Here is a 12,942-nt window from a genome sequence, read left to right as displayed (position 1 = left end):
CACACACCCCACCCCCCACCCCCGAAGTGCTAAAATTATATACCCTGATCGTGGGCAGGTTATGTTGATTTGAATGTATTTAAATAATGTACCGTGAAATCTCTAGCCGAGTTCCTTTCAGGGCCGTTATTTAGTAACAATTATAATAAAATAAACTTGATGGGCGGATCTCATTAAAAACCTATGATTATTTCGGCATAATTGTTTTCTTATTGGTAAGTTGCAATGCTTTGTCACCTTGGAGAAAGGGCGGGAAAGCGTTAATACTGAACGGGTATGCTTATTAAAAAATGAGTTTCTAGAATTGGAAACGGCGGCCTGAGAGGAACTCATTTATATGGAATTATATCTCGCAACGATATATTTCATGTATATAAACTATTGACCGTTAGCACATGACTGAGGTAGTCAGAGGGCCAATAACTAAAATCATCCCATCAGATTGCTCTATTGCCAGTCATTGGACTCCTGTACTAGGTATTGTCCCGAATGAGCTATGATGTTTTTTAGCTGAGATAGCATTGCGCCTGCGCGAACTCATTGCGTTGTCACCTTCATTGCGAACGGTTTGTAAAATTTTTTACGGACGTTAAAACGACAAATCGCGGACAAAACTCAACGGCCGCATCCTCCGACTCGGCAGAGAAAGGAGGAAGTGTGACAGAGATTGCGATAACTCGTGGTTTGTATGGCGCTACAAGCGCTGGGAAAGAATAGGATGAAGGTACTCTGGTTCCCGCCTCCGACACAACGTGCTCTAATGAGCAGTTGTTGTCCTCGTGAACGTCAATTGAGAGCGGGTTCACCACCATGGGTGATTCTCTCAGTAAAGCGATAAATGATTGCTTTTCTCACATGGCAGACAAATTTGAGAACAATCGGCTTGCTCCAGAGGAATTAGATCTAAGCTCAGTGAGCCAGAAGAGCCAACGGGCGAAAAGCAGAAAGAGCAGGAAAACCCGAGTATCGAATCCTTTTTTGATAGCAGGGAAAAAGCCCCCGATAAGGAAACGGGAAAAGCCTCTAATGAGGATCCCAAAAGTGCTGTTCTCGACAGCATTAAACAAGATCTAAAAGCCGATGAGATTGAAGACTCAGTTGACAGCGAGCTCTCTGCTATTGTTACCAGTTTGCTGACCAAAGGTATGGCTGATGACAAATGAATCGAACGGCACGACCTCAAAATTGTGAGGCCCTCACGAAGTGAAAGTAAATCAGCCCATATGGGTTAACTTAAGTGCGAATATACGATCCCAAGATCTGTGAATGCAGAAAGTGCAGACGTCCCTGATCAAAATATCAGTATACATCAGAATCATCTTACACTTGCATCAAAAAATATGCAAAAAGCTTATTATCAAATGTCTCTGTTCGATTTTGTTTAGAATATCGTTGTGCAGAAAAAGAAAGTGCTTGTGATATCTCTGAGGATAATTAATCATGATTAAGTGAGACAGAGTAGTCAGTCACTCTAGAACAATACTTTATTGTAATTTAATATACAATCTTCGTTCACTGTCCAAAATCCACGCGCGCAATTGGTTAAAATAGATCACGTGATTTTGTTTTACCTGTCGTCAGCAAACTCGGACAGTGCAGTATTGACAATAACGCACAAAAATCGTGCATTATTGAAAATGTCTTCACCTTCAAGGCTTGCAGAATTGGAATAAAAATATATTCCTCAAATTATCAACGATCCAATACCAAACAAAATCGAAGAAAATAACAACTTAAAGCGCTTTCATTTTCAAAGGTAAACTGCAGCTCAATAAATACATTTTTGTGTGCGATGAACTTGCTTGTATTTGCTTGATTATGAAAGCCATCGACTTGCTTTCAAGCTTGTCGCTGACTGTATTTATGAACGACCACAGCTACTCAACGATTTTATGAACCTTTTTTAAGCTTTATTTCTGTACGGCTTAGTTGTGATTTTTATCAGTATTATTGATCTAATCCCTTGTACTACTACACTTAACTTCTTGTTTTTAAACATTAAGCTTATTGTTTGAAGTTCGTTAAGTCGATGATCGCTTGCAGTGTACTCAAATTGTATATTAAAAGGCTTAGAGTATTGAAAATTTCATTTTAAAACGTTTTACACCCACACCTGTATTTTGACGCTTACTCAAATAAAAATTTGTAATTGCAATTGAAAAGTCTTCCTGAAAGAAGAAAAAAATTATTTCCCTGCAAGAAAAAGGCACCTTTCTTTACCAATCACAAAAATTAGTTCAACAAAATACAAACATGGCAATCCGTTAAATAAAACTGCCGCAAAAATTTAGTGGCACACAGAAATGAAAATGTTACATGGTATTAAAATGAAACATTTACATGGTAAGTTTACTTCCAATCAAACGCTTGGGTCTCAAAATGAATGGACGAGTCAGATAAACGTTCTGTGAGGACAAAAAATATTAGACAGCAAACAGTTGGTATATTTGCAAAACGCGCGCTAACGTCGAAGGGTATTTTGCATAGGGTATATTTGAGTAAAAAATAAATAAGCCACACATTAACTGTCATTTTTGTGATCAACAATTGATATCGACCTGCTTTAAACCTATTGAAATAAAAAGGAGCGTTGAGTGGTTCAAACCATCTGGCGTAGTATCGCGACCCCCTTAAGCCGTCTGCTTACGCACGAGCCGTCAATATTTTTCGTTGTATTGCTGTCTCACTTGCCTGGCCTGTGATTGGATCTAAAATTGAAACTGACGTTGCTGCACTGAATCTGGTTCCGCTTACGCACGCATCAAAATTCAAACTTTTCTGCAATTAATCGGCGGTAGTTTTTTATTCTTTCCGTTTGAAACTGCACACTAATTTTACTGTACAGTTCTTCATCTCTGCGTGTTATTCAGTGTAAAGGGGAGCTTGTAGAAGGCGAAGAAAAGTAGGTACAGTCAACTCCCTCTATAACGGACACCTTTGGGACCACAATTTGGTGTCCGTAATAAAGGAAGTCCGTAGTAGCGAGAGTTATTTTCAGTAATTCTTATCCGCCGGGACTTGAACTCCTGTCCTTAATAACGGGGTGTCCGTAATAGCGAGGTGTCCGCAAGGCAAGACTTGACAGTTATGGTTTGAAATTTCTTCAAAACAGTCAGTTTGTAAGCGCGCGCTTGCTCGCGACAGATGGCGAAATCTTGTTTTTCGGAACAAGTTAAGGTTAAAAAAAAATAATTTTGGTCGAGCTGGTCTGTTTTGCCTATGAAGCTCTCCGAAAAATAAGATAAACTGTATGAATTTCTTTTAGTTTCTGGGCGGGGGGGGGGGGGGGGGGGGTTACGTTATCCCTTTAATATCCCGATAATTTTGAGGGCAGTTACGGTATTCCTTATCCCGAAAATTACCAAAGCTGTTATTCCTATTATTTTTATGATTTTCATTATCCCTAAAATTGAGTTGTTATCCCTTATACCTACAATTATTTAAACATTTATCCCTTACCCCTAAAGACATTTGTGTGTTATCCCTAAACCCCTAACAGGGCCTCTTTAATGCGATATTGCCGTCTCAAAATCGCAATTAGTTTAAAAAATTACCTCCAATTTAATTGTCAGCTGTCATCAGTCCAAAAAAGGCAATTTATTCTGTTATGTTAATATTTCCGCAAGCTTCACGGTATTATTATTTTTTTGAGCGAAATAAACTATTTCTACGCTTGCGATATGCTGAGACCGCAGCTGCTCAATACAAAACAACATAACGAGACAAGAGCCTGAACGCTGAGAAGTTGTATCTACGTTCAGTTTTCACAATAACTGAAAACTCGTTGAAGCCCTTTTGGACGTAAATCGTGAATTTTAGAGAAAATAAAATTAACAAAATTAACAATTAACAGGGGTTTAGTGTTGGAATACTTTGTCCGTGTCCGTTCATTATTCCTAGCCCATAACGCACAAGTTTTCAATAGAGCATTTTCTCCAAGATAACAACATCCTTTTGCTTGAATAAAAAAAAATCAACAAACTCAAAGATTGCGGAGTAGGTGGAAAGTTATATATTCCCCAGATTTTAACTTGCAGTGCTCATTGCAGCCAAGTATTATTATTACTATTAGTTATTGGCAATACAAAATTCGGAAAATTAGTATTCCACTTTGGTTTATATGGGGCCAGATTTGTCTGCGAGAAGAAATAAGCTGATTTGTGGCACTTCGGAAGGCTTTGGTTATCATTTTTAACTTATTGGCATATCTTGAAAGCATTTTAAAAGTGCGATATTGGTTTCTGTGAAATTTAAGATCACGTTTAGTTAGGCTGTCTCGACTTTCCAAACGCTTTATCTACAAAACAAGCACTCTTCTCGCACAAAAAAAATTCCCTAGCGATAAGTGACACTTATGTTTTGAAATATACTTGGATTGAATCGAATTGTATTGAATATGCAGCTCAAGTAACATAGTGAAGTGACAATGAACATTTATTTTGCAACTCTCAGGATCAAACTAATGCAAATTGCTCTGCAACAGATGTTTAGCTTTCTTAATAAGTTAGTGATTTTAAAACACCTTTCTTAACCTGCTGGTGATTACGAACGCTAACAAGGTAAGGCGATCTTAGCATCAACTTATCATCTCTCGCTGGCTATTGGTACAGTAGATTTTACTATGTCTCAGATAGCTCGAACTATGCAATTTCTGACCATCCTCGAACTGAAACTTTTATCCCTTGCAGCTGTTTATGGGCTTTCTCAGTGGTACTCGGCTATCTCGAACGATATGTAAGGCTCCTCGTCCTATATCTTCACTCCTTGACTAGAATTGGGATTAAACATCATCCTTTTAAAATCAGAGAATAGTTTGGGCGAGATGTAGTACGTCCATTTCTGAGACCTTCTTCTATGCAAGACCTCTTTTTTTGCCCCGAAGTTGTGTTGCCATGCGTTTCAAATACCAAGCGTACCTTTCAAGTATACGATGTATTTGTACTGCAGTCGGCAGTCTTTATCTGATTTTTCGCTACTTAAACTTGAAACCCGAAATATTTGCTGTTTTACAATAATTTACCATCGACACGGTTGACAATGTTCTTAAGGAAAACTAAATTATTAACTTTACCACTACGCGTATGGTCGTTCGAGATTTGTCGCGATATTTTTTAGGTCTCTTTTTTCTGATGTAAAAATTTCTTCCAAATTAAAAGATACCCTAGAAACAATACTGAGTTTGTAAGGTTAAAAAATCTAGTATGGATTAATAAGAATGAGGAGGCAGATTGTAAACGACAACCTAGAAAAATATTGGCCGTGTTTTATTTTTCTCGATGTTGTCCGGAACGTAGCTCCTTTAACACACTAATAACAACTGCTTTTGTCGGGTGGTTGCGACTTCGCTAATGCAACCGTGTAGCACATAATTTCTGCGGGTTGTAATTTTTTCCAAAACCCGCAAAAAGTAAATAACCGCAAAAATGTTTCCGCAAAAATTTAATCCACAGTAGAAGAACACATCATTATCATCTATACATGAGCATCAAAACCAAAGTTATAACATATCTAGCAGAGCCACGCAATCAAATTCAGTATACGTAAGCGTACACCATAATCCAATAGTTCACGCTGGTAGCGTGAGCAAATCGCTTGGCTAGAAATTTATTTTCTCGCGCGGGTTTTGATTAACATTTTCACCGGCCCGGTAATGTTATAAAACATCTGGTTTATGCTATTAGCTGTGCACTTTAGCCTTAATGTGCATTTTTTGAAGTTTCGAGAACACTCAAGAAGCTAGAGTTGCTCTCGGCTATCGCCTCGAGCAACTCTTACGCTTCTTTCGTGCTCTCCAAACTTCCCCGTGCACCATAACTCGATGGCGCACGCTAAAGCATTAATTGGTTCCTAATTAAACCCCTTTTTTTCGAATGTTTGCGATAACTGGTATAAAATGGAACAGGATTGAAGTTAGACGGTTATAATCCATTAACAGAGCAGTCAGCTACACTAGAACAAGACGTTATTTCAAAAGGTTAACATTTATTTTGACACTGTTCAACATCCGCATGGTGTTTGACCGGTATTTTTTTGTTATTTTTGATTTGCGCAAAAAATAATTCCATGAAAGAAAAACCATTGGGTAGCAAACGCGCTAATGAGACCATACATTCTTTGTAAAATATCAAGTTTTCAAACCTGCGTCACAGAAAAAGTAGTCCATCCATCGGGCTCAAATTTATAGCGAAAGTTAATTGTACCATGTACTTTCAATAATCAGAATTGATATTTTTGTAGCTCGATCAGAAAGTGAAGCGCTAATGCTAATGTGTAATTAGGCAAATACTGTAAACAAGATTTTCCTGTAGGAAGCACGAGTCTTTGCACCAGGTGACAGGTGCGTTTTCCCATACATAAGCTATAAGGGTATGTGCCGCTGTAAAAGGTACAGCTTTCAAGCAGTAAAGTTTAGAATTGGGTACACACATACGTGCAAATTACCAATTGACATGCATGAAGGGGAAATGTTATTAATAAAGAGGCTCCATTCTCGGAAACATTCAACAGATAGACGATATTTAAGATGCACACATCGACTAAGGGATCCTTCATAAACCCGGCCTTGGAAGATGATGAGGCGACTTCGTTCAAAACCAAGCCACTGAAACAGGACAAACAGGAAGGGAAAGCCACAGAGAAGGAATCTGGTCGTGTGAACGCTGCACAAGGATCTAATCGTGCCTTGTTGGTGCTGGTCATCACTATGTGTTTAATTTCTCTCGTGGTTCTTCTGCTGACTTTACTGATGTTGTTCGGGAAAATCGGCGACGGATGTGGCTGCTCCGCAGAAGAAGGTATAAATGATATTGAAAGTACTTTGAAGTAATATATCAAACACGAGAGGCAGTGTTTCATCGGGATATCCAAACACCGAGAAGAGAGTTGAAAATACGACGCGCAGCGGAGTATTTTTGACGAAATTCGAGGTGTTTGGATAGCCGATGAAACACTGTCTCGAGTGTTTGATATATCTTCTCAATCGAAACAAAAACTACGGAGTAAACGGAGAAATAAAATCGTCAAAATCTATGCTAATTAAGATCGGGTTTCCAAACCACCGTCACGGTTATAATTTTCTTTGTTTTAACTTGATGAATTATTAATGAGTTTGAGAAGCATATGTAAAGTTATTTAAATCATTTCTGTATTTCTTTGCCAGCGGATATCAGTCACTACCTTAGAATGTAAACGAGGCGAGGATTGCGAAAATCCAGAATTAACTTCAGATTTTTTGTCGGGAATTACCATATTACGCTTCGTTTTCGAGTTTTAGAATTTCAAGGTATAGGAATTCCTTTTCTGCCTCTTATTCTTGAGTTCTTGAACATAGGTCTGAAATGTGCTGTGCCATTAGTTTCAAGATCAATTTGGCTGAAGGAAATTTAAGATCTCTCGTACTTTTACGTATTTTTTTCTCTCACTTGAAATCTACGCTTGATTGCTTTGGCTTTTTGTTATTATAAAAAAACAAATTGATTCCATTTTTTTAGTCGTTCTTCTCCTTATAAATAAATGTCGCCATAACATTGTCAAAGAAGGTAGCTGTCACTTAACATGTCTCCGCCTCGCGGATCCACAACTAAATTTTCGATAACGTTATGCATAAATTATCATCAATAAGAGGATATACGCATAAAAGGTGGCGTTAATTTGTTATATTATATATGTAGAAATATGGGTTTTAAAGTACTCTTGCTCACAGGTTGTTATCTTATTAAATCTATGCTTACGCTTAAACCTCTTTCTATTTTTAGCTTCCTCTATCTCCCCCAAAAGCATGGCAACGGATTCAGCCCTTAAGGAGAATATCACAAACCTTCAACTGGGTTTGGTAAGGATATGTATTTTGATTAAAATACATCTCATATCCCACAATCACAAATAGATGGAAACTTGGCCCTTATTTGCTTTGGAAGACAGAATTAACAACAACATAGCGCCAATGGCATCTGGATGCGACAGTTAAATTGCAAAGTGAAAGAGTGGTAACGAATTAAAAATTGGTGTAGCCAGGGCTATGAAAGTGCTACGGAAATTTGCATTTTTTTGCCGTAATTATCCTTTGTCTTCGGGAGTGCTGGAATGCTACGTAGCTTTGTATGACAGAGAGACGGCCAGAACGTTAACAGGACTACAGCTTTGATGAGGGGCCGTAAGGGGATCTCTCGTGAAACGTGATTGTACGTTTTTATTCTCCGTGAACCGTGAATATAAAACAACATTGTCCTTGAACTGTGAATGACATGCTTGTTGTAACACGTAAAAGCAAAAAATAATGTTTTTAATCATAAAACGTGACAAGAATTCTGCACTTTTTCCGTGAAAATCGACCTACCGTGCAAGGAAGATTCCTTTTGGACACAATTTGCGCGACGGCTAAATATTTAAGAACAGTTAGTCAGTCATTATTGCAACATCACCATTGAAGCACTAAAAGCACTCAATATGGAGGCTTGAGTGCACAAGACTTCCTCGTCTATGATGTTATTTTCCGTGAAACGTGATTTACCATTTTTAATAGTCGTAAAATGTGCTCATGACCCGCCCCTCCCCCCCCCCCCCCCTCTCCCCCTTACCGCCCGTCTTTGATAGTGTTCATTTATTCTTTTACATCGGGACTGCGTAAACAGTAGCATCACTGTACTGGTGTTAAATATTAGTGACTTTGGGAGTGCTGGACCATGGGAGCAATAGATTTGTAATTATTTTAGAAGTTACAAGTGGATCGCAGGACTGTGGAACTGACTAAATACATGAAGGAAATAACACAGCCTGGCCTGGCTATTCTCGCACCAAGATCTCAGTCAACCGTACCATTAAATCGTAAGCAGCTAACGACCCACGTATTTTCTACGACGGTAACTGATTAAAATGTGTCTTATCTTTTCTAAGAATATTTTGTTAAAACACTGGCAGGTTATGTCATAATTATGTCAGTGGGATATTTCTGTTCCATGAAACTTTAGCAGTTTGCAGGATACTTGACTCCACAACGTGCCATGACTACAAATGTACGTGTCGCTTCCGAAAGGAGTGAAATGAGGGAGATACCACCCTTTTTAAAACTGAACTTCTTGTTTAAGATTTGCCTTTCCTTTGTTTCAGATGAAGCACCTTGATGACCTCGCAGATTTCAAAATAAAGGTAAAATCTTCCATGATCGCTGTATCTTTGATTAAGTTAGGATTGGCTTTACGAAATGACTAACCCACCAACCGTCTCATGGACCCACAGATTCACTGTCCTGAAACAAAATCCACTCATTTTTAAGCGATGGCGTGACATCGCTTTATGCCATCGAAAGATCGGTTCGTTTTGTCTGTTTGGCCCGATCGAACAGAAAATCAAATTTAACTTAACAGTCTTAACAAGAAATCGCCGCGTAAACACAAAAGCAAAATACTTCCGTACAGTTAGAATGGAACACTACAATGTATAAACGAAAGAGACTGATTATATATGATGGGGTCTATTAGATTTAGTTGACAGAAATTTCTAATTCTTATAATACAAAGGGACACTGTGAGCAAGAGACCGTTTGACCTTTCTCGCAGCTTTGCTCGCGCGTATCGTTTGTCGTTATCCGTGATATCACACTACAGTATAACGCAATATTTGTTGAGACAACATAGGGAAATCTAAAAAAAGTATAAAAATATAAAATAAAATATTACCGTTGTTCAATTGAGAAAATCTACGAAGAAAATGTATTATTTGCATCCTTGGTCTGTGAATTCATAACAGCTATACAATCAAGTTTTTCCTCATAATTATGTAAGACCCCTTGTGAAACGCCATCGCTTCTGCATGCATCGCGTGCCATTTTTTAAATCTACTACCGCCATTTACTGAAATTGCAAAAAGTGAATTACCGCAAAAATGTTTCCGCCAAAATTTAATCCACAGTAGTAGTACACATCGTTATCATCTATACATGTGCATCAAAACCAAAGTTATATAACAAATCTAGCAGAGCTGCGCAATCAAATTCAGTATACGTAAGCGTGCACCATAATCCAATAGTTAACCGCGCACGCAGTTCTTGCTCTGCTCGTGGTTCCGTCTTGTCGGTGACCAGACCCATACTCCCACTCGGCCAACTCGTCGGCCGTTCTTTGAATCAAGCATTTAGTTAACCGCGTTGCGCGGTTCTTGCTCTGCAAGCGATTTCTTGTTTAATGTTTAATTTTTGAACGTCTGATTGCAAGAAAATACTAAATACTCACGCAATGAAAGAGAAACATGTTTCAGCGGGCTAGAGATTGTACTGTAAATACAATTATGTTTGTGTCAACGATTGTGCTGACGTTGTAACTTTCACTTTCACAAGGTATTGAAAATCAATGGTCAGCCTGAGAGTTCTAGTCACGCAATGTTAAAAAGCTATAATCAGTTACTAATCGAAACTTCCAGAATCCTTTCTCAGTTACTTAGCATGTTTAGTGGGAAACGTTCGATTTTTAAGCGAAATGTATTTTTCTTGTTGTGTCATTAAAAGGATTTTATAGATCTAAAGGAAAATTAACAAGACAAACATGCCCAGACTTGTTAGGTTTACGTCATTCAGGGGAATTCCCACTCTGCTAAAAACAGATTCAGATTCAGATTTTTATTTTCACACTATTTACAACAATTAAACAATATTAACATTATTTACAGAAAATGCAATAATTAAAATAAGGAAAATATACAATAGATACAAAAACCAAAATAAAATGTGCTCAGTGACCAAAGAAGCATATGCTATCGTGTTGGTCACTGACACGTTCAAAAAAACAGACAAGACACACAAATTACTAGAAATAATAGAATATGAATAACAAACGTATGTAGAATAAATATGTTAAAAGATGAATAAATCATACTAAATATAAGCTAATATGCAGAAAACAACGATATTATGCACAAGAGTAGGATTGGTTATTTAAGAGATAAATTTTATAGTGCTTGTAAAAGGAAGGATAAGGATAAGGATAAATTCTCAAATTTGATTCAATTCTTTGCTTCAATATTCCATTCCTGGAACGAGTAATGCAGTGTTTTAAACAGAAATTCGACACAATACTGGGTGCAATGCTGATTTAATAAATTGACTGGGGAGAGAAAAATAAACAACCGTAAAAGGTCACACAAACTGTTTTCTTAACAACGTGCCTACAACACGAAAGAGGGAGGGGGGGGGGGGGGCAAAGATATTTTGGTGTGTTAAAGAGGCTCAAAAATAATACTAGCAATAGAGAGACTGGAAAACATTGTCATTGGGCGTTTTCAATTTAACGCAAATGGGAGATATTTTTAGGGGCCTGGCTTAAGTCCATGCATTTTGAAATCAATATTTGGGGTTTGTATCTAAAGCGGCATCAAACAAAACACGCTGCCACCCTTCCCACTGAACAGTTTCCTTAATTATCGAGAATGTGGGTGGTCACGTGACCAGCGCGATTTTAAGTACTACGAGCTTCTTGTTCACGCTGGTAGCCTGAGCAAATCGCTTCGCCAGAAAATTCTTTTTCTCGCGCGGGTTTTGATGTACATTTTTGATTTAAATTTCCACCAGTCCGGCAATGATATAAAACAATTGGTTCATGCTTTTGGGTGCACTATCGAGTTATGTGCACTTGGGAAGTTTGGAGAGCACTCAAGAAGCTAAAGTTGCTCGAGGCGATATACGATTCTTTCGTGCTCTCCAAACTTCTCGCGTGCATCCATAACTCGATAGTGCACGCTAAAGCATAAACCACTTGATAATTGGTGCCTATTAAAACGTTTCTTTTCGAATGCTTGCGATAACTCGTATGAAATGGAACAGGATCGAAGATAGTCATGGTCCATTAACAGTTCAGTCAGCCACTCTAGATCATGACTTTATTGCAAAAGATTGAAATTTATTTTGACACTTTGCAACATCCGAATGGTGTTTGACCTGTATTTTGATTGCTACTCAAATAAAAACGAAAAATTTGAAGTTATTATTGAAATAGAATTCTAAAAATCGCAAGTTATGTCATAATTTTGTCAGTTGGATATTTTTGTTTCATGAAACTTTAGCAGTTTGCAGGATACTTGACTCCACAAAATGCCACGACTACAAATGTACGTGTCGCTTCCGAAAGGAGTGAAATGAGGGAGATACCACCCTTTTTAAAGCGGAACTTATTAATCAAGATTTGCCTTTTCTTTGTTTTAGATGGAGCACCTTGATGACCTCGCAGATTTTAAAATAAAGGTAAAATCTTTCATGTTCGCTGTATCTTTGATTAAGTTAGGTTTGCCTTCACGAAATGACTAACCCACCAACCGACCCATGGACCCACGCATTTTAAAACATACTACCACCCTTTACTCAAATTGATAATAGTTTTGAACGTACAGGTCAGCGTAGTACCTTGATGTTTCCTTTTGTTTTATTTCGTTCCGTGTGCATTCTCTATTTTCCAATTGCCCATAATACACTTTGTTTGGCCCCTATATTTTGCATAAACTATTGTTTTCAAATTCTCTTGGGAGGACTGCATATTTCCAAAACAATTGTTTATGCAAAATTTGGGGGGCAAACAAAGTGCATTATGGATAATTGGAAAATAGAGAATAGCCTGAAACCGGGATATCTTTGTCCACGCATGGCCTTTTACGGAAGTGGGCAAGAGAGTGCTTTGAAATATGAAGACGTTAATACCTAGAGAGAGAATTTGAATGACTTGAATTTTGTTTGCTCCCTACCCTGGAAATACGTGCAACTAAGAGATTACTGCAACACCTGACATCACTTTTTCAGTATCCTCGGATTTGTAGAGTAGCTTATACAGCCAATATATCTCCGAGCATATCACAGTAAGCACAGTACAACGGGCAAAGACCAGACCACAACACCGGGAACTCTATGCCCTACTCTTAACGATAAGTGTGTGGGTTCTTTTACGTCCCCTGCTGACCATAACACTG

General features: G+C 38.1%; 1 protein-coding gene across 1 annotated transcript in view; it reads left to right on the top strand.

Annotated features, from left to right (window-relative positions):
• The window catches only part of LOC144635210 (uncharacterized), a 142,854-nt gene that overhangs the window by 127,226 nt on the left and 2,686 nt on the right, over positions 1-12,942 (top strand). Inside the window, exons 2-5 of the mRNA XM_078494297.1 lie at positions 6,413-6,794; positions 7,755-7,831; positions 9,106-9,144; positions 12,188-12,226. Coding sequence (XP_078350423.1) covers positions 6,524-6,794; positions 7,755-7,831; positions 9,106-9,144; positions 12,188-12,226 — 426 coding nt within the window. The 5' untranslated portion in view covers positions 6,413-6,523. The remainder of the gene's footprint in view (positions 1-6,412; positions 6,795-7,754; positions 7,832-9,105; positions 9,145-12,187; positions 12,227-12,942) is intronic.

Source organism: Oculina patagonica, chromosome 13 (genome assembly GCF_052425735.1).
Source record: "Oculina patagonica isolate OP01 chromosome 13, crgOcupat, whole genome shotgun sequence".
Classification (NCBI taxonomy): domain Eukaryota; kingdom Metazoa; phylum Cnidaria; class Anthozoa; order Scleractinia; family Oculinidae; genus Oculina; species Oculina patagonica.
Note: the sequence above shows the minus strand (reverse complement) of the source record. Positions and strands in the feature narration are given on the sequence as shown.